The sequence below is a fragment of the Saccoglossus kowalevskii genome, chromosome 19, assembly GCF_978046115.1.
Source record: "Saccoglossus kowalevskii chromosome 19, keSacKowa6.1, whole genome shotgun sequence".
Lineage (NCBI taxonomy): Eukaryota > Metazoa > Hemichordata > Enteropneusta > Harrimaniidae > Saccoglossus > Saccoglossus kowalevskii.
The window spans coordinates 16,180,347-16,202,029 of NC_140659.1; the positions used below are offsets into that span (position 1 = coordinate 16,180,347).

The 21,683-nt window shown below is 37.2% G+C and overlaps 1 protein-coding gene across 1 annotated transcript; it reads left to right on the top strand.

Moving 5' to 3' along the window:
- Window positions 1-13,777: 13,777 nt before the first annotated feature.
- On the top strand, window positions 13,778-18,916 carry LOC102807896 (S-crystallin SL11-like). The gene is made up of 5 exons (XM_085493614.1): window positions 13,778-14,021; window positions 16,226-16,318; window positions 16,570-16,685; window positions 17,166-17,276; window positions 18,634-18,916. The coding sequence occupies exons 1-5, from the start codon at window positions 13,889-13,891 to the stop codon at window positions 18,778-18,780; spliced, it is 600 nt and encodes a 199-aa protein (XP_085349740.1). The 5' UTR covers window positions 13,778-13,888; the 3' UTR covers window positions 18,781-18,916.
- Window positions 18,917-21,683: the final 2,767 nt, after the last annotated feature.

Consider the following 21,683-nt stretch of genomic DNA (forward strand, 5'->3'; position numbering starts at 1 on the left):
GATGATTGTATATGTGTTAATTTATTCAAACGCGTATTGATCCAACTTCGGAAGAAAACCCTCATTTTCAGTTGTTTCGGGTACGTAGTTTATGCAAATGAAATATAATTTGAGAGGCAGATTTTGATTTTGCGTTAGTGCCTTGCATTCAAACACCTTATTTATGTGAAATGTCGCTCGACTCGTTCCTGGCGCTGGAGTCGGCCGGTAATGCCGTATAGCATCAATGTCACGGGGCAGAAAACTTACCACGAACCCAAGCCACAACGATCACACATCCGGGTACATTCAGAAAATTGAAATTCACATTCAATGAGAATTTAAATTACAATTAGTCGATTGAAGTTCTAAATTAGTTAAACTTGGCAACAATCGACGTATAATATTATACATTTTTGCCTTTATAGGGCAACACTACCCTCAGAAAGTAACAGGATCAGGCGTGTCGCTGCCTCGCCGTAAATAACGGAACACGATAGTGGCCGCGCATGCGTTGTCTTCAAATGCATTTACCGAGATAAGGCATGTGCGAGACATTGATATATTTCTACGTCGCCATCAAAAAGTAAATTTTCTAAATGTTCGAGTTAGTAGTTGTTATATTCAGATTATTTCAAGCTTTGCCAGATGGATTCAGTATTTTTCTCACGTGAATATGATATCAGTGATGATAACATGGATAACCTTTTTACAGGAAAACCACCCGGTTTACGGTGACAGTAAATCATTTCTGGCGATCATTAATGGGCCAGAAAATATCAGGATTTCCAGCAAAATATTTCCGAAATTCATTTTCACATTTCTTACATTAGTATACGCTTTATATACAAAAGTATTCTAGATTTTGTTATAAAAAAAATCAATAAATCCATATTTGAAAACGTAGCTGTATTATCATGGGGTGTAAATGTTGAACCGAATGTCATTTGGTACACAACACAGGTTATTTTTGAACTACCAGAAATGATGACGTAGCAAAAACTGTTGACTATGAGTGTACTGGATTGGTTGCGCCGGTCACGTGGCATATGAAAATGTCGATCGGGATGTATTCACCGCCCTGGATAGTAGTATCTGTCAATCTGAAAATAATCTAAACAAGGACAATTTGCTATTCGTTTTAAACTCCACATACCCGCTGAGCACACACACAGTGAACATGGTGAGCAGACTGATGTATTATAATTGACGGGTGGTTAGTTACTAAGTGAGTTCGAAAAGTCGATGCTTTTTCAGACTGCCATAGCATGAATTCGTGACATGGGATTTAATCTACTGCCATTTTTATGACAGTGATGTCTACTGTAGAGGCAGAAAGCTATATCACCTGACTTGTGTTCGCCGCGGTTTTTCTGGGCTATGCGCTGAACAATGGCGATATTCGTCTTGAACGTTAATTCTTTGAGAGTTTTACCTCCAATATTTTGATGCAAGTAAATATTTTGGAGTAAATGGGTATAATTTCTGATTGGCTAAATTGGCAAATTATGCAAATCTTATTTTGTGAACGGTGACAACGGTTTATTTTTGGGTTTGAAAGATTAAAGCGGAGGGTCGTCATAAGCGACGATAACAATTCACGCTTAAAAACGCAAAGATTCATGGTAGAAACGCGTCTGCGCAGGTGACGACTCCTCTACTTTAAGATAATGCGGCCAATAAAATTGTAATTAGGAATTCTCTATGATTTACATATAACTATACAAATGCATATATTTTCACGAAGCTTTGCGTAGTAGTATATGACAGGGCCCAGTTCGTGTCTTCATTTTCTCAGGTGATGAAAACCGGGGAAAAAAACACGGTTTGTTCACGATCGAAACAGTTATCAGCATTGAGGTATCCATTCATATATTACTGAATCTGTCACGTTTTAAAAATAATGAGCTGCATTATATTTTATATGGGACCCATGTCAAATACGACGCGCATCGGCGTCCGTGGCGCTCTTTCAGCAGCATTTGTCTTTGGCTCAATGCCTTTCAAAACAAGTCGGGAAATACCGACAATGTAGGATGAATGATACATTGGAAACGGTTTATCCCCTGAATTACTGGCCGTAAACAAAAACAAACATAACTTGAAATGTACAAGCCAATTCTCCTATATCGCAGCTTTCTGAAAATGTGTACATTGCTATAGTTACATATTTTGTATGTAGTTATGAGCAAATACAAAAGAGCTATTTTCTACACACATATACAGTGTCACACAGATAATCGCGTTGTAACGCGTTTGCCGAGATTAAGAGATCTTACTGAAACGTGTTAAGTAAGAATAAAACGCCGATTTGCGCTTGCAATGCTGTACAATATCCCTTTTTAACTAGCATGCCATTTTCGTTAATTTAGTTAATTCAAGATGTCGCTAATTTAAAAGTGTATACTCACAATGAGATTGTTGGCACTTTAGCTAAATTAAGGCGCTATTAAGTCGTTCGTCGAATCAAAATCGCTAACCTGGCATGTAGCTATGTCGATGTATCTCAAATGAGAATTTCAATATTACACTGCGTCTTTTCTGTGATTGGTTATAAATCAGTTTACTGTCTGAAAATTGAACATTATTTCAACGTAATATCAGTTGAAATGCGTGATAGATTTTGTTTACTCATTTGTTTTTCTGAATCAAACAATTTTGTGAATACTCTTTTGTGAATGTCTGCTAGACATAAAGTCCCCCCCCCCTCCGGTTTAGACGCTAGAACAATCTACCCCCGGTTCTAGACGCTCGAACAATCGTCATAAAAATACGTTATTTGTAAGGACGCATACGTTTCAACGTCACTTATGGGTAGTATTTATTGCTTATTTTTAAATCAACTTTTTATTAACAAGCCTTATCGAACAAATTACTAAACATTATCACACGCTTTATCAAACTGACTATTATTCTCAAAAATCTGTTTTTGTTTTTTCTTGAACTCCGACAAATTAGCCACTTTCTTTAACATATTGAGATCACGTGTACTTCTTGGAATGGGTAGCATCTTACAAAGAAACGTGTTATAAAGAATCGAACCCGCTGCAGATTAGGGTAACAAACTGCTCATCATCGTTCGTTTTGTAAGGTTTCAAAGCCGACCATCCATGCCTTCTCTGTGAATATTGCGGATACAGCTGAATAAAAAAAACCTTGGCTGGCGAAGATGATTGCTCATCAAATATCCTCGGTTCGCCTGAAATAATCACATGAAAAGTTTAATTTATATTCTATATATATGTTATGACATTTATTATTAATAAAATTTTTACTATTCGCAGCCGGATTATTCGCATAACAATATAATCCATGTCATTTCCGATTGTCGAGGATGTTTGTCATAGAATATCGGGGACATGACATAATCTGGGGAGAGATGGTAAATTTAAGAAAATGCAAAGCAAAAATGTTCAATTCAAGGACAATTCGAGAGAAAAAAAAACAATATTCATAAAAGAAAAATGACGCACATTTGATAAGGAAAAGCAATATACACCATTCTGGAAAAATAAACTGGGTCAAAACTAAGAGATGGAAAAAAATAGTCCTTTTTTTTATAATAACCCTTCAAAAGTTTCTAAAGGTCTATCTCATAGCTACTATATAAATAATCACCATTTTTAAATTCCTTTATTTATTTCGTGTGAATGAATACTTTTTTTATAATTTTTCAATTTCTATATTTGTTCCAAATGATAAGCGGACGATGTCTCACTTACATAACAGATATAAATGCAACGGTTTATAATTAAATTGAGAATAAAATATATGAATCCCGTCGTTTACTACATAATAGAAAACGCAGTGCTTTTACATGTCAACATACAACAATAATACTGCAATATGATTGCGCAGATTTTATTCAAAGCGGAGGGTCGTCACCTGCGCACGCGCGGGAATTGAGTCCCAACCGACGCTAAAAACACACGCTAACACGCAAAGGCTCATGGGTAGACGCTTGTTTGTAAACAATGACACGCTATGGCCATCTGACGCATGCGCAGGTGACAACTCCCCCGCTTTAACACAGGTATGAACAGTTGCGAACCATTTTAATTATGACAGCGTTATTTTAATATTTCAAATAAATAAGTCTTGGTCAGTCTTCCAAATTATTGCAATACTAAATATATACAATTCTAACTAAAACTATAAATTTCAAAACATCGCTACGTGCTTCATTATAATGAAGCTGGTTAAAATAATATCATATTTTTATTGATTTTTATATTAATTTTATTTTTAATACATTTGTCAACCACGAAAGACCATAAGATAGTAGAAATAATACAAAATTAACATGTATGTGATGAAAACAACAAGAATACTAAAAACAAAATTGTAAAAAGTAAAATAAATGAAATTAAAAAATACACACCGTATAATACATCAGACTATATACAATATGGACGACAACGTGTAATTTTTAATATTGATATTTGATACTGTATGTTCATGAATACATATCATGTCATGATTACGCTGTTATTGTAGCACTATTCTGATTTCGTTCGATTAAACAATGACATTGTCTAATCCACATGCGTGTACTCATTGTTTTGGCATGTAACAATCTCTGCACATGCGTACCAGAGGTTTTGATTTTTCATAAAACGAATACTGTCGTGTGTCCTGTAAACGCAACATTTTATTTTATGATAAGTCATAATCGGAAGTGGTCTACAGTATGGAATATCGAATAACAATACAATACAATACAAATGTATATGTGTTCGCTCATATTGCATCATTAATGAAATTGCATTAAAATGTGAAAATTCACTGCATAAGTCGAGAAAACAACACACAGTTATATAACACCCCACCCCACCGGGTCTACATAAACATTATGGGGATATTTTAGCAAATAAAAATTGTAAATCCTAATTTTTTTTCAGAATTTTGATAAAAATCTATAGGCAATGGAAAATGGTGTGTCCATTTGGTCCAACATGAAAAATACATAAAAATGTAGACGGAAAATTCCTTTCAAAGTGTTATTATTATAATATGACTCGTTAAACCCACTCCGGAAATATACACTTAGGTAAAATGTTAGTGAAATGTACAATAGCGTTAAAGCGGGAGGGTCGTCACATGCGCACGCGCGGGAATTGAGTCCCAAGCGACGATAACAACACACGCTAAAAACGCAAAGGTTCATGGGTAGACGCTTGTTTGTAAACAATGACACGCTATGGCCATATGACGCATGCGCAGGTGACGACACCCCCGCTTTAATTGATTGAAACCGCATATTTGTCAAAGTATGTCAGTATCAATACCATTACCCAAACATACCTTATAAATCAACAGTTACACATTACCCTGGGAAATCTGAGTTGTGCTGAGTGCACAGTTCCGATAGGAACGTAACGTTACCATGGCGACGATATCTCAAATTAAAACGATAACCTATCAGACACGATAAATATAGTCATATTTCGGCAATTGCAGCGAAGCATATCGTTGAACGAATATCACGTTTCAAATGTAAATATGAACAGATTTTTTCTTCAAGAAGTAGATAAATTTCACCTTTAATTAATGTTGGTAGTTTGAAATGCCGCGACATGTTTCGTGACGCCATGTTAGTATTTTCCCAGAATCACCGAACTTCAAGTTATTGGACTTATTAAGTAAACATTATTCAGAAAACACGATGTATTCATCATCATTGCCACGCAATGGCTAATGAATATTAATTAAAGAATAATTAAAAATTTAATATCGCCTATATTTATATATTGGAATTGAACAGATATACAATGATAACGATCTCTCGAGATGACTCGTGATTGGTTAAAACCATGCCACGTGATTTCACAGGTGATGGTTAGCTCGTGGGTGACGCAATGAACCGGAAATTTCTCCTTGTGATTGGCGAGTTATTTTAAAACAAAATTGCAGCGTGCAATTGTTTTTACACTCGATTACACTAGTACGCTTGAGTAACGTGTTCTTGGTTACAAATAAATAAGGCTTTTCTTTCTCTCACAGCTAACCTCTGTCATTTCATATGGGGATGTTGTTTAGGGTGTTGTCATACTTACAAAGTATGGCCTTTGATTTTTCAAATGTTTACCCTCCTTAATTCACAAAATAAATATATAACAAACATATGACTACGCATCGTTGTGAACTCAAATCAACCGAGAGAAATGTCCTTCAATCGTGATTGATTTACAAACGTATAACTGAAAAATCATATTATGTTTCAGAACACAGCGACATACTAGGTTGAGTTTACGGCGCCACAGTCGGGTGTGCGCCGGGCTGTTTCTACGTAACGTGAGACTCATTTCGAACACGCCGCGTCGCGATGATTGTAACTGTTTAAAGGACTCAAAAACCGTGTGTATTTTATACCAAGCCCCATCGTTCATAAATAGAAAACATTGTCATTCGCTTGATAATTAACTATCTCCACTTTAATAATATACGACAGAATGCGTATTGCTAGTGAATAGCTCGGTTGAACCACCGTTATCCGCTGCCAATTTGTCACTAGGGACACCTGAGTCTCGTCTGCTCATCTGCTGCATAACAAGGTATCATTATCTTGAGAGAGAGGAATCTGAAACAGATTGGTCTGGAAGTTGTAAAAGACAATGTCGAGTAAAAAAAACAACGTCAGTGGCGGCGGCACATGGGGCAGAGGGGCAGTCCTCCAAAATCAAGCTGAAACATTTTGTGTCAGCAAAATTTGTCCCTCAAAATGCAGGAAATATCGTTTCAGCTTAGTCTAGATTTCGAAATGTTTAAGGGGGAGCATGCTCCCGGAATCCCTTGTAAGTTCGCGTCTTCGGTGCAAGGTTGGTGAGCAGACCCCCCCCCCCTATGCAAAATTTCGTGCCGCCACATTTGAACACAGATCCAAATATTTTATAGTGTTTACAATTGTTGGTTTGCTTTGTCAAAACGTTGCCCTAATTATGCGGTTGTTACTGTTACTATGGATACGAGTGGAGTCTGAATTAATACAGACAACACGGAAGTGATGACGTCAGTTAATCGGGCCTTGCTCGAAATCTGATTCATGACTTGTCTATTGTTGTGAATGAATTACTAAACAATACAAGTAACCTGTAGAATACTGTGTGGGTAATATTTTTTATATTGATTTTTGTTGCATTTGCAGCAAATAGTTACCAAACAATGAGAAATCTATAGGATTGAATATACCCCACAGCTGGCTTCACATGCATTGTTCATAGTTCATATGGTGCTTACACCAGAATTTAATTACAGCACCTAGGCGGTATGTGGTTACAGCTTAATGTTCGAGTAATCGCAAGAAATTGACATGACAATAGAAATTCATTAAAGACTGCCACTCCCATGCAATTAACAGCGAGTGAAATTCCTGGGATTGAAACATATATTTTGAAGTCACTGATGTAGGCAACGAATAACTGCAAGTTGACATAAAGACGAGGTAGTTTATTTAATCAGTGGTAAACTAGAGGCTGAAATTATAATTAATTTGTTTATTTCAATTTCTCCTGACGTCAAATAGAATACACTGGTGAAACACGGTAGTAACTGTGGGTGAAAGGATGTTTTGGGGTGTAGTTTACATTGTATATGGAGTGGTAGGGTCGGGTGTAATGTGTTCATTTCCAACTATTATGAAGTCACGTAGAATTTCACTTAATTTATTTTTGCTGACATGTTTTCAAGCATTACATGTGAATCTAATTTTCACTGCGCTGTGTCTCAATATAGTATGAGGGAAATGGCATATTCACTGGAATTTATTTCAGGGGAAAAATGTTTTCAGTGATAATGAAGTATTATGACAGATACCCTCCCCGTGGCTTTCATTGCGTATGGAAGTTATTTTCACGAGTGATGCGGTGTATCCTGCTGCCGTACATTCACGAGCGAAACCACGGGGAGGGTGTGGGGTTCTGTTATTATACACATGTCCCATATTTGATTATTTCATATTAAAAAAAGAACGTGCAACAAACCGGGATAGAAATTTAGATCGGGGAACCCAATTGCTCATTAATATGCTCCAAGACAGTGCTGCGACCTAGCAACGCTTGTCAGTGTAGAACGCGTGTCGCTGTACGTGTGAAAATAAAATAATCAGACGTCTAATTTAAGTCATTGTCCGAATAAATAACTCGTGGATGTTTAAGCGCGGTGGTCGTAGCACAACGCGTGTTCGAATTTCATGTAAATAAACAATGCATTTTACACGCGTTGTATACGTCGCTGTGAGTCCCATATCGAACAGGACGCGACACGACGACTGTTGCCCTTTAGTTGGGACCACGACAGAACCAGAACTTAAACTGGGCGACTACGATACACGGTTGATGTTGAAGTTAAAAGTTCCTCCACAGATCTGTGCATTGGCAAACATGCCGTGCAACTGCGGTGCTCCACTGACGGAATGACTTTCGTTGAAATCGGTCGTCGCTGACTCGTGAGCTGCACACTACAACCTCGTTTGTGATGTTGCTTGCTTGTCGTGGATAGACTGAGTCTTGGTTACCGGTTAAATTTTGCTAATTTGGCGTTGGTAATCTTTATTTCGAACTGAATAGCGCCGCAACGTCGCCAGCAGAAACCTCATGGTATATCGATGTTGATGGTTGCGGCTCCATATTAATCGGAGATTTTACTGCGGGTCCAGGCAGCGGGTGGATCTTCCGAGAGCCCTTCAAGATTTATAAAACTCAGATTCCAGGTGGTCAACAAACATTAAGTTCTCCCAATCCTAGTATTCTATGTGATGTACATCTAACATGCCAAAAATGCTGGTGAACGATTTGAACCTGGCAAAAATACTTGAAATAGATACCAGGAAGGGGAGGGGGGTAAAAGAAAAGTTATATAACATTTTATTATTCAATAATTTATTAAAATACACAAGTTTGTCCAACTCCCTGTGATACAACACCTCAGACATAGCTCATTGTACTCGGCTGGAGTGTGGGCAAAAAGTTACTATTTGAATTTTTGATATCTTTTTTCATTAATAAGAAAGTTGACCCCGAAGTTAGAGTAACTGTTCAGCAGGAATGGCTTTTTAACTCTTCTGTGATTTTTTTTTGGCTTGGCTGATTTTGTCACGGTTCATACTTGACAGGCAGGTCGTACCATCACTAATTGGAAAAACAATCCTGACCCACCGCTACCATGGCAACAGCCAAAGTCTTGTAATAGCAGTGCCCAAATGATCATGCCTTTTATTTTGGCTACGTTGCGCACTGGTAAGAGATCACCGGCGCCGACATTGTTACCACTGTCAACGGAATCCCAACGCAGCTTTGAACTTTGAATAAAATGTAAATGCTGCTTCCAATCTAGAAAATACTATCGCAAAACGATTGGAAATTATACATTTAACGGCTGAATACGTCCTAACAATAAAATAAAGTGACTTCTAATGACTGCCATGTTATTTTGCAAACCTCGTATAAGGTGCCCGGTTTTAGTTATAAACAGACGTTAGCTTCACGTTCATGTCCCTTCCATGATAACAGCCGAAAACATATTGCTTGTTTTTTACCGGTTTTCATTGGCAACCGAAGTATTTTTATTTTGTAAACAAATTTTCGTCTGCTATTTTTATTCAGTTCAAATCGTTCAGCAACATTTTTGGCATATTAGGTGTACATCACATGGAATACTACGATTGAGAGAACTTGATGTATGTTGACTGATTTTTTATCATAGTACGAAGTACCAGGAAGTTACTCAGTTCCAAATAAAGATTACCAACGTCAAATGAGCAACATTTGACTGGTAATCAAGATTCATGTAATCCATGGCTAACAAGCAACATCACAAGCGAAGTTGTAGCATGCAGTAAGTCATCCCGTCAGTGGAGTACCGCAGTAACACGGCATGTTTGCCATCAGCATTGTATTCAAACGAATCACGTGGTGTGCCGTTCTCGTTCAAACCCGGGATTCGATCAATAGGGGAGTCCCATTAAAAAAACACATTGCAAATCATGCAAGTTCAACATTTTCAAACCAATATACTAAAACAAAAATGCTCAGAGATGTAAATGAAGGATAGATATTACTTTTCACTATACACATCTCTGTTGATACTATTCCTCACATATTCGACTCCCAATTACTCCTGCGTAAAATGGACTAGCCTCTTCATGTTGACATTCAGACTAAAATCACGTGACAGGCTGTTAAAATTGGCTGTTGCATACTCTTTCGCCGGTCTGGAAAATGTGTTTAATTAACTCACATTCAAGCAACAATGCAGATTTCCCAGTGGGAGTGAGACTATTCAAACTCTGCCACTAAAAAATAGGGGTGTTTTCAGCAAAAAACGAATAACCCTGGAATACACACAATATACTGAATTTCGGAACAAATCGTGCATTACTTACAGCAGCAGAATACCACAGAAATATCAGACGAAACATGAAAACACTATATATTGTATTTCAGCCTGAACCCTCTATATTGCAATTCAAGGAATTAACCCCATATGTGCATCCATTTCCCACCTTGGTATCACCCACCCCTGAAAACAAACTCTTAATACCACGCTGAAGCGTTTGGTAACAAGTGTCGTGTTAACTTCCCGATTGTTACTCGGCAGTTCAGTTTTATCATACAACGTAGTGCAATGACGTGCATATACCTGAAGCTAGGCTATATAGGAATGGACCGTGATGGACTGATACCCCCCCCCACACACACACACACACACACATACATACGATATGTCACCAAGTGGTCAGAGCATTACGATCAGTATTCACATGACGTATTTCCATTTACACCTGTGCATGCTGGTCTAATTGAAAAAAAAAGCTTTTTTTCTTGACGGCGGAAGAGTTTGCCGGCGAATGTTTACCGAGAAAACAAGCTCACATGGCGAATGACATCGTAGACTCAGCTGCGACAAGGACTGAACGTTTCAATGGATGCTTTGTAAATTTTTCCCCTTGTAAGAGATCTCTCCGGGGTACGGACACTACCGAGACACGCACCACGGATCGCATATGAATGGATGGCCGGTTACTGGCACGCGTTATAAAATAGGTATAATGCCACATAGGGGGGGGGGTTTGTCTGCATATACTCCTTCTTGTATATATTCCCATTAGTCCGTATGATAACTGGGTGATATATTAAATATTAAAATTTTAATATTGTGATAATTGTTACCTAAATCAATCACATGCATTGTATGGCGTGTATTTTTTTTTATTATTTTAGATATAATTTGTACTACATTTGTAATATTTTGTAACTTGTTGTATTTTAATACGTACATCTTGTGGTCACAATTAATTAATTAAAATAAGATATATGAAAAATAAATATTTGAATAAGTAATTAAAAAATTATAAGTAAGCCCAAACAAGGATCTTATTCTAATCAGATTGGTAGAAAATGTGTCAAATTAATCTCTATCTCTATATAATCAGTCTTGTACGACTCTGAAGCAGTCTTTGCTGATTTTTTGTCATAAGTCTGTATAAAGATCTTGTCTTGGATTCGACGCTTAAAATATGCCAGTATGTGACGTAAATAATATAAATATCCTGACAGTGGTAACACATGGAGACATAGTGAACTGTATTCCAGAGGTCACTGTACTTCGCGTACTTTCACCACATACGAGAAGTGTACGTCACTGGAATTTATGTTATGTTTTTGTATGTGGTCGTGTGTACGTGCTCGTTGGTTTGTGGTCAAGTTCAGGTGCAATTGGGAGAGTTTATTGAAAGTTAGTTTCGTCTTGCAATTGGGAACGTACCTTTAATTTAATATGTATTACCAAACACAGAGAAAACCCCAAGTCATAGCATTAATCGATCGACCCTGCCTATGACGATTGTTAAAATATCAATTTTTCGTTTCATTAATAGTTGTGGTCATAGTTGGTTTACATGGACACTTACCATGTATTATGTGTAACTGGTATGGTTTTCGAATGTGTTTTCTCAGTTGTATCAATATGCTATAGTGAATCGGCTGATATACCGTAACATGGGTTATTGCATATACCAGCGAAGGTCCTCAGGCTCTTAACGTGTATTCTTGATCGTTAGTTGGGACTAATTACTCATTATAATTGTGATCCCTAGAGAGTCGTTGATGACGTAATAACTGACAAATGGATACATTACTCTGAATAGAAGGCGATATAGGGTTGGTTGATTACCGGCTCATGCTCAATTACTATTGTATTATTAGTAGATGGTAGCTGTAGTTATTAGTATTCATACTGCTGTACTATTTCTAGTCAGTGTTGTGTCAAATAAATACATATTTATGTAAAAAAAAAAAAAATTCTGGGCTTTCTCGTGACGATTAAAACAACCTATATCGTATTCGGAAAGCAGCTGCTCGATTAAAGTTCAGAGTTAAGAAGACGGACCATGTTAGTTCACTTCAGAGGTGGCGGCACGAAACTTTGCATCATGGAGGCGAGATCTAAACCCACTTGAAAAGCTATTTCCTGCATTTTGAGGTGAAAATTTCGCAGACACAAAAGGTTTCAGCTTGATTAGGGAGGCAACACCCCCGAACATTTCCCGGGGCGACCGCCCCCTCTGCTGCCACCACCACTCTACCACCCCTGCCCGGTGCCGCCGACACTGCACTTCTCCTATCTTTACACTGGTTACCTATTTTTTCCCGTCTACAATTTACAGTTGATTGTAATTCAGGCTAGCCACAATATCTAACAGAACGTATACTCCGGCACAGTCCCTCTATAAGGTCTGTGACTGTGACTGTCACGGTGACCCGGGGGGTACACTCTATATCAGTGGCCATGCCCCCCCCCCCCAAACGCATGACGATTCATATCTGGATTACGCATAGCTTCTCTGCGATTTTCGCTCCGTATATCTTAAACGAAGCTCCCCCCCCCCAATACATTTTGCTGGATCCGCCACTGCTCTATATGCCGTTACTACCCCCATGTGCGTTCCAAATTTAGCGGGGGAAAGAGGTAAGTTGTTTTTCACCTTCTAAAGCGGGCCCGCGCGGGAGGCAAACAGGCTCCCTTTAAAACTCTAATGTGTGCAATAGGCCCCCAGGAATAAACCTACAGGGTTGCTGCGCCCGCTGTAGGCCCCCTCTTCAAGTTGCAACAACCACTCCCATACACCACCCTAGGCCATAGCTTGTTTGAGTTGATCACAACCCCACTTGATTGAAAAAACGGCAGAGAATGCTCGCAATAGGAGTAGGATGTTCTCAATATATGTCTGCAATAGAGGGTGTGTTTTTTTTTCAATATGTATGCTCTAGGGAGTACTAAATTTCCAGTGCGTCCGCAATAGGGGGTATGGTTTGGCAATGTGCTGCCATCCCTAGTAGAGGCCTATTATTTTTTAGCAAGAACGCACATGGCGTAAGGTTTTTAGATCACAGTACCTTTGATAGATTGTGTGATGCTCTTGGAGCTGAGAATGAGAGCACTATATAAATATTTTTTATTATAAAATCAAATCATTCATTTCTGGAGATCCTACTTATTTTTATTCAATGTCACGGTGTACTCGACTTTTAAGAGTTTATATGTTGATATACGTGGTACGCAGAATGTCGTGCAAATGCATCCCATGATGCATTATGTTCCTCTTTTGACGGATTTACCCTAACTCTCACCTTTTGCGGGGAAACAATCACGTTTTGTTTTGTTTTTTTTTCAATAGCACCGCATGTAAACATAGATGGCGAACATTTGAATAAAAAGTAGTGAAAGTGCAAGTCTATAGACGGCGCTCGTTGATTTGAATAAAAAGTGGGGAGAGTGCGGCGTAAATTCAGAAGGTCGACGTTGAGGGCAGCTACATGACCTCACAGTGACCTCACGCCTGATACTGATACGCCGGAGCTTATATAAGGGTGGTTTATCAGTCCGTTTGCCAGTGCACCAGAAATCAACTGAAATGCCTTCGTATAGATTAGTGACTCCCCAGAAGTGTGGTCTCGTGGGGACCACTAAAGTGCTTTTTGCGCTGGCAGGTGTCGAATATGAACTGGTGAAACTGAGTGCGGAGGAGATGCAGAAAGAAAAAGGACGTGAGTATCAATTGATCGTAATGTTGTGTTCGGTTTTTCGAATTATCTTCCATTTGACCCAAACGTTCCGGCTCACACCATGGAGGTAAAAGTTACTCTCTCCACTTTGGTTGTGCTGATCCAGACAGTAATACGAGTCTAGAGACTGTGGTTGACACAACACTGGTCAGAATTACCGTTAGTGCAGCAGTATGGACGTCAACACCATTTTACTATGTAGTTATCGTCTGCTTCACTTGTTTCAAAATATAAAATACAGACGTGGACTTTGCAATGTGAATCATTTGAATATTATCAACAGTAATCCAATAAATAAACTAACTTAAAATCTAGGTTTAATTTTCCAAACTCTGGGAAGCTAAATTTTTTGAAGAAAATGTTCTCTGTGTAATTGGAACACTGCATTATGTAATGCATTATGTGCTCAATTGGTTCACAATTTCTGTTGAGTCACATAGTTGCCCAGTGTGTTCACTTATATGTGTATTATTGTCATATCACCTACATAGAGGGTGTCACTGTTGCATTGTTTTATAGATGACCTAGATAACGTTTACAGCTGATTGAATCCAGACTGTGATATGTCCATTGGGTCCAGCACACAGTCAGCTGGTGCACATGTGATAATAAAATAAATGCGATATTTACTATATGCGGGCCGCCATCTTGAATGCAGCATAAAACTAAATAAGAAACAAGTTGTGAAACGTGTTTTTCAGGTTCATACAAATCAGGACAAAAATACCAATCTTTTACAAAAATACGATCCGTTGTGGTTATATTAAGCCAACCGATAAAAAAATTCGACCGAATTCGGTCCAGCATATCAGAGCATTCACATAGAGCCTTCAGAGGGAGTTTGCATCACCAATATCGTAGCATACTCAATAATCTATATTTGCAGATTTACCAAATTATCTATAGATTTCTCATTGAAAACACACTATGTTTTGTATATCATATTTACCATGTTTTCATATCCAGCGTCCAGTGGCTTGAGCCAGCAAAAATTGACACGTAAATGGGTTTGACTCGAGCCAGTCACAATTACATCCTATATCGCCTTCTTTGTATTACGTTCCATTCAAATAATGTGTAATTTCTGGGTGGTAACTGTAGATGAATGAGTTGCAGCCCCCTTGATCATCGTCAGCAATTGGCACAAATCTTTTGTTGCATTCTCAAGCAACTTGTCTTCTCAAGCATACCACTTTCTGTCATGACAGAAACCCTAAGCATTGGGATGGTGATTGGGAGACATCAATATCAAGAAGGTGTTGTCGTCTTTGATTAGAAACAGATTTTCAAAAATATATTGATTTTCAAGTGATTAAGGATGCTGCCCCATTCGGCTTTGAATGGACCAGGTAGATCTCTCGTTCAACCCTAACTGTATAAACGCACAAAAGATAACCTCCTTTAAGTAGGTGGGTGAGCAATAGTTTGGCTGAGATAAAAACTTCCCATGCAATCCTAGCAATTGTCATAACCCTTTTAAAAGCTAGATATTTTTCGTGCCCAAAATTCAGTGCAAATATTTTCACCTTTTGTCAAATTTTCAATAAATTTTAGACCATACGAACAATTTCATTGCTTTTAAGTTTTTCATCAAAAGGATTGTGAATTTTTATCAATATTTTATGTTGGGGGGGTGCAGGATGTACAAAATCATTTTGCAGAATGGTGCCAAAAGTTGACAATGGTACTCAAAGGCTTAAATTAGCAGCATGGATAACAAATATTAAAAATTTATCTGTGATTCAGACATTCTCTAAAAGTTACTAAGCATGCAACTATAACAAACTATACATCTTCTGAAAGCTTAGATATATAGGCTAATAAGGTAGTGCATCTGCTGTGCCAATGTTTGTGACACATTTTTTTTTACACTTTCAATTTGTGAATGTCCAGTGAATTGCATCGAATATTTGTAATGATGCTGCTGTTAATATTACTAGTAATGATTTCTGTTGGCGTCAACTTTACATATGCGACTTTTTCTTGAAAACGTCTAGTAGCCAGATAGCTTTGATATTTTGTATGAAGACATCTCAAGTAAACCTTAGTCAGATTTGTTCATTTTGTGACAATACTTTTAATTTTCTAGGATAGTAGTAAAACAAAAAAGATAAGTTTTGATTCAAGATCACGTGGATGACTGAGTAGTAATTAACAACCCTTAAACTGAGGTTTTTGACTTTCAGGTATGCCATTTGGACAGCTGCCAATTTTAGAATTTGATGGGAAAACCATAGCTCAAAGCAGGGCAGTAGCACGATATGTGGCTAAGGAGTACGGTGAGTATAGATACTATCCATATATTCATTTATTGTATTATTTTATTGCCTTTTTTTTTTCTTTTTTTAACCCTTTTTTCAATTTAAAAAATTATCATGAGATCGTCTTCAATTCTGTGCACCACCTTGGATCCTCTAGATCATTTAAATTACCCAGAATTCTTTGTAATATGGTAATTGCATTTGAATTGAGGGCGCTGTTCAGATGATAGGATGGTGGAGTCGCTAATAAGTTTCCTGTTCTTTTATAGGATTATATGGAAAAGATAATTATGATCAGGCAAGAGCTGATATGATTGTTGATCAAATTTATGATGTTGTTGAAAGAGTGAAAGTTTGGGCTAAAGAACAAGATCCAGATAAAAAGGTAGGAATATTAATTATTTTTTCGATTTGAGAAGCTCAAACAGAATCAAGTTGGGTCCCATCTGTTTAAAGTGAGGTGGTCGTCACCTGTGCATGCGTCAGATGGCCATAGCGTGTCATTGTTTACAAACAAGCATCTACCCATGAGCCTTTGTGTTTTTAGCTTGAGTTGTTGTCGTCATTTGGGACCCAATTCCCGCACGCGGGACGACCCTCTCGCTTTAAAGTAAAAAGAGCATTATCCTTTTAAAAACCTTGATACTATTCATCATCCTGACCTAAGAAGCCAAAAACTGTAAGGTAATAATTAGTGGAGCTCTCTGTTTGTTTTGAAATAAGCATCTTGAAAATCCTTATTTGGAATTGCATGTTTCCTAATAAGGTAGGATGCAGATATCCGATGCAATGCTGCAGAATTATGGTGTGCTCTAACTTAAGGAGGTACAATAGATGTATAATAATAAATATTTTATTGAAATAGGAACAAATCCGGAAAGATATTGCAGAGAACACATTCCCCCCAGTGCTGGTGCAGCTAGAAAATATGCTGACTTCTAATAACGGTGGTGATGGTTACTTTGTTGGTGATAAAGTAAGTGAATTATTCTTACTTTTGTTTTTTGTTGATATTCTGGGGGGGGGGGGTCATTCTTCCTAAGCGTTTGAAGTCTTTGGGCTATTGTTCGAAATATGCCTGCATTGTGGGAAATATGGACTAAACATTCAAATTTCAATGATTTTTAGGGCATCTGAATAATGACGATTGTTTTGATTTTCCATATGATTCGTTCAATGTTTTTGAATAGTACAGAGATTTACAACAATCTACCACTTTTCTGAATTACAGTGCCCTCACAAACTCATTTTCCACTATTCCCACAAATTAAAAATGCAAAATGTGGTACATAATAGTCCAACACCCCCACAAAACTATCAGAGTACAATTTTAGTAAATGTTTGAATTAAAAAAAGAACTTGCCTTAACCCATGGTTAAAGTCATCTATGGTCATCAGTAAGTAAAGCAGATAATTTCTTAAAAAAACTTTTATATTAATGTTGGGGTTGTTCTTCCATACAGGAGAACAGTGCCTTCATACTCCTGGCTTATGCCCTCTTACGGAAATGCCGATTAAACTTGATGTCACACTTGGGCTGTGCACATATATGCTGCCATACAACATGAAATCTTTCTTAAAACAATCTTTTCTCAGTGAAAACATCACCACTACTTGACAATGTGTTTGCTCATCAAATACGCTATAAATACTCCAAAAATATATAAATACTCGATAAATACACTGTTAGGACCCCCCCTCCCACCCCCTCAGCCACTCCGCTCCCTCGGCGAGGTGTGCTCCCTCGGCGAGGTGTGCTCCCTCTTAAAATTTATTTCTAGAAAAACCCCCGAATGTTATGCAAAAATTGAAAATTATGCCAATTTAGTCTAAAATTAAGAGGTATTATTCTAAAACAGTACATTAAAATAAATTATGCCATTGGAAAGGTTAACACTACATTTTATATCGCCATAGCTGCAATATCAAATTGGTAAGAAAACTGCAAAATTAAAAACTTGTGTGAACTTTGTCGCACCTGAATTATCTTGCTATGATTAGAATTATGATTTTCAGAATTAAAACAAATATCTCAATCTAAATTTCAAAATTAAGGGAAGATTTTTAAAAATCTTGTACAAATGTTTTGGGGGGTGAGGGTTATGTTGGAAAATACTAAAGTGGTATTTCATGAAAATCATTCTTATTTGTTTTATTTTATTGTTTTTTTGGTTTTAAAGTTCGTTCCTGACAAATTGTTTTCATTGTTTACCTGACACGCACATTTCATGTTTGTGAACTTGTTGGTAGACTCATTTCATCATTTCTTATTGTCTATCTTGTATCTAATGTGATTCGTTAATATTATTATTTGTTTGTTTGTTTGTTTACAGGCTGGTTTTGCTGATGCCACGTTTCTGTCCATTTCTCAACGATGGAAATTAATAAATCCCAATTGTCTTGATGGGTATCCAAAGCTCACTGCTCTGAATTCAAGACTTCTGTCGCTACCCAAAGTTGCAGAATATCTTAAAGCCTAAACACGATGAAACTATCATGCCTCTGTAACCCATCTTCATTTAAAACTCTTGTATAAATTCTCTGTAATGAACATGTAATGTATTTTCAGACAAATTTGAAAAAATTAAATGTCAAAGTGAATTTTTAAACCCTTAATCTGACAATGGTGAATGAAGAACTGGGACAAATGTCATTGTAATGTTTACTGTTAAATCAGCCTAAGTGAAATCCACAAAACCCTTTCTTGCAATTAACATCTGCCTATGATAGCAATGATCATATATCACAATTATAATCACTTATGCACATTTCTGTATTCTTTGGTGCGGTCATCGGGGCACTTCCACCGCCTGGCAACCATCACCAGTGAAAACAACTGTCGAAAACTCTCAGGAAACTGTACTTGGGGCTAGTTGTTAAGATTCTCTCGAACAGTGTAACATGTATAACCCCTATGTATGAATTTGTGCTGTTTTTAGCTATTTTCACCGGCTATTCAACCGGCATTCCACGGCAGCTCACATGTAGCCCATAGAAATATATGGTACAGTGGTGCATGTCTATAGAACGTAGAATGTTCTGTGATGTAGCTCCACAATCCAACGCTTGCTGATGTAAATAAAATCAAATTATTCACAATTCGAGGGAAATAACATACCGTAGTACAAGGAATTTTAATAGCCATATCTGCATATTACAGCTTACATGCTTCATAAAGGTATTTATCTTTCACAATATAAATTACGATCATTGGTTTCTGCTGTTAAGGTAAAAGCCTACTCATAATTTTTGACAAAATTGGTCATAAATTGCATGACAATGTTCATTAGTTTATTATGTACAATCATGAAGCTAATGTCTCGTGGTGCAATGAAATAGCATTATTGTGTGGTTACAGTTAAGCTTTTTGAGAAACGTGTCCTAATATTTCTTGAAAATTGCTATTTTTTAGAACAATTCCATAGAACACAATGTTAAAGAAAAATTGCATTTTTTGACAATTTTTAAAACCCAGATTGTTTTAAAAAGTACTCCATCATTAACAATATATGATTTTTTCAGCCCATGTTACCATGCTAGATTTTGAGATAATACAGAATATTTCTGCCGTAGGAATCAGTGGTAAAAGTGTTATAATAGTGTCAAAATGACGACTTTCCACTAAAATACAACCATCAATTTCTCAAAAAAAAAGGCTGGTGACCCCCAACTTTTTTTAGGTCAATATCCCTTATATTGCCTTGGAGTACAATTTATTGCAAAATGAATAAATTCTGGGTATTTTAATTTATGAGTAGACTTCTACCTTGAGGTCATGATACTCAAATTAACAAAATGCAAATTTGTTGACAAGAAAAGTTGCATCTTGTGACAGAGTGCAACATTTGTTGTCAACTCTATTCAAACTGGCGGAAGAAGATAGGTTGCTAAGGCTCTGCAGCGAGTATAGTTGCCATACAGGGTAATGTTAATATGCCATCATGATAAAACATAGACACATTATACATCCACCTATTAGCTATCATACTTGCATGGAAACTTTATTGATATGTACAGTCCAAATACCGGTAAGTTACTTCCCCATTATCAAATTGGTTATTGTGGTCTCAATTTACTTACACAAATTGTACAGTATTTTAAGTTCATGGTGATTGCAGTGATCAGTGTTTAACTATGTGGTCAATTCTGCTCTTGATGTATTTATGTGAAATGTATGACAAAAGACATTCCTGTGGTCCCAGTAGCCCCAGTGTTCAATAGTCTGGTCTACTATGGTCAAAATGTACAGTATTCTATTGCATCGGTCAATTCCTTGTGGTTGCAGTTATTGATGATAAGGGTGTATATCCCACTGATGAGGTATTTAACAAAGTAAGTCGAGTATGATGATAAGGGTGTATATCCCACTGATGAGGTATTTAACAAAGTAAGTCGAGTATGATGATAAGGGTGTATATCCCACTGATGTGGTATTTAACAGAGTAGTCTAGTATGATGATAAGGGTGTATATCCCACTGATGAGGTATTTAACAATAAGTCGAGTATGATGATAAGGGTGTATATCCCACTGATGCGGTATTTAACAGAGTAGTCGAGTATGATGATAAGGGTGTATATCCCACTGATGAGGTATTTAACAATAAGTCGAGTATGATGATAAGGGTGTATATCCCACTGATGAGGTATTTAACAAAGTAAGTCGAGTAAGATGATAAGGATGTATATCCCATTGATGAGGTATTTAAGCAGAGTAAGTTGAGTATGATCATAAGGGTGTATATCCCACCGATGAGGTATTTGACAGAGTAAGTCGAGTATGATGATGAGGGTGTATATCCCACTGATGGGGTATTTAACAGGGTAAGTCGAGTATGATGATAAGGGTGTATATCCCACTGATGAGGTATTTAACAGAGTAAGTCGAGTATGATAAGGGTGTATATCCCACTGATGAGGTATTTAACAGAGTAAGTCGAGTATGATGATAAGGGTGTATATCCCACTGATGAGGTATTTAACAGAGTAAGTCGAGTATGATGAGAAGGGTGTATATCCCACTGATGAGGTATTTAACAGAGTAAGTCGAGTATGTTGATAAGAGTGTATATCCCACGGATGAGGGATTTAAGCAGAGTAAGAGGAGTATGTTGATGAAGGCGTATTTCCGAATGATGAGGTATTTTCAGTCTTTATTACCTTATCTTCTAAAAACCTTTCCACAGTATTTTAAATGATTGCAAAATAAGTGATTATAATAATGAACATGCTGAATCTGTGTGGGCATATTTATTTATCCATGCTAAATATATTATTTATATGGTTCGGCTATGAGCCAATATTTACCAGTTATGATCTTCAATAAATATTAGGGGGAGCAAATACACAATTTATTGAAATTTGCGGAAATTAGATAAATGTGTC

What these genes read in the sequence shown, in the direction of transcription:
- LOC102807896 (XM_085493614.1), top strand. Translation starts at nt 13,889, where the DNA reads ATGCCTTCGTATAGATTAGTGACTCCCCAGAAGTGTGGTCTCGTGGGG. An exon ending in GATGCAGAAAGAAAAAGGAC is followed by an intron (nt 14,022 to 16,225) that starts GTGAGTATCAAT and finishes TTTGACTTTCAG; the next exon opens with GTATGCCATTTGGACAGCTG. An exon ending in AACAAGATCCAGATAAAAAG is followed by an intron (nt 16,686 to 17,165) that starts GTAGGAATATTA and finishes TTATTGAAATAG; the next exon opens with GAACAAATCCGGAAAGATAT.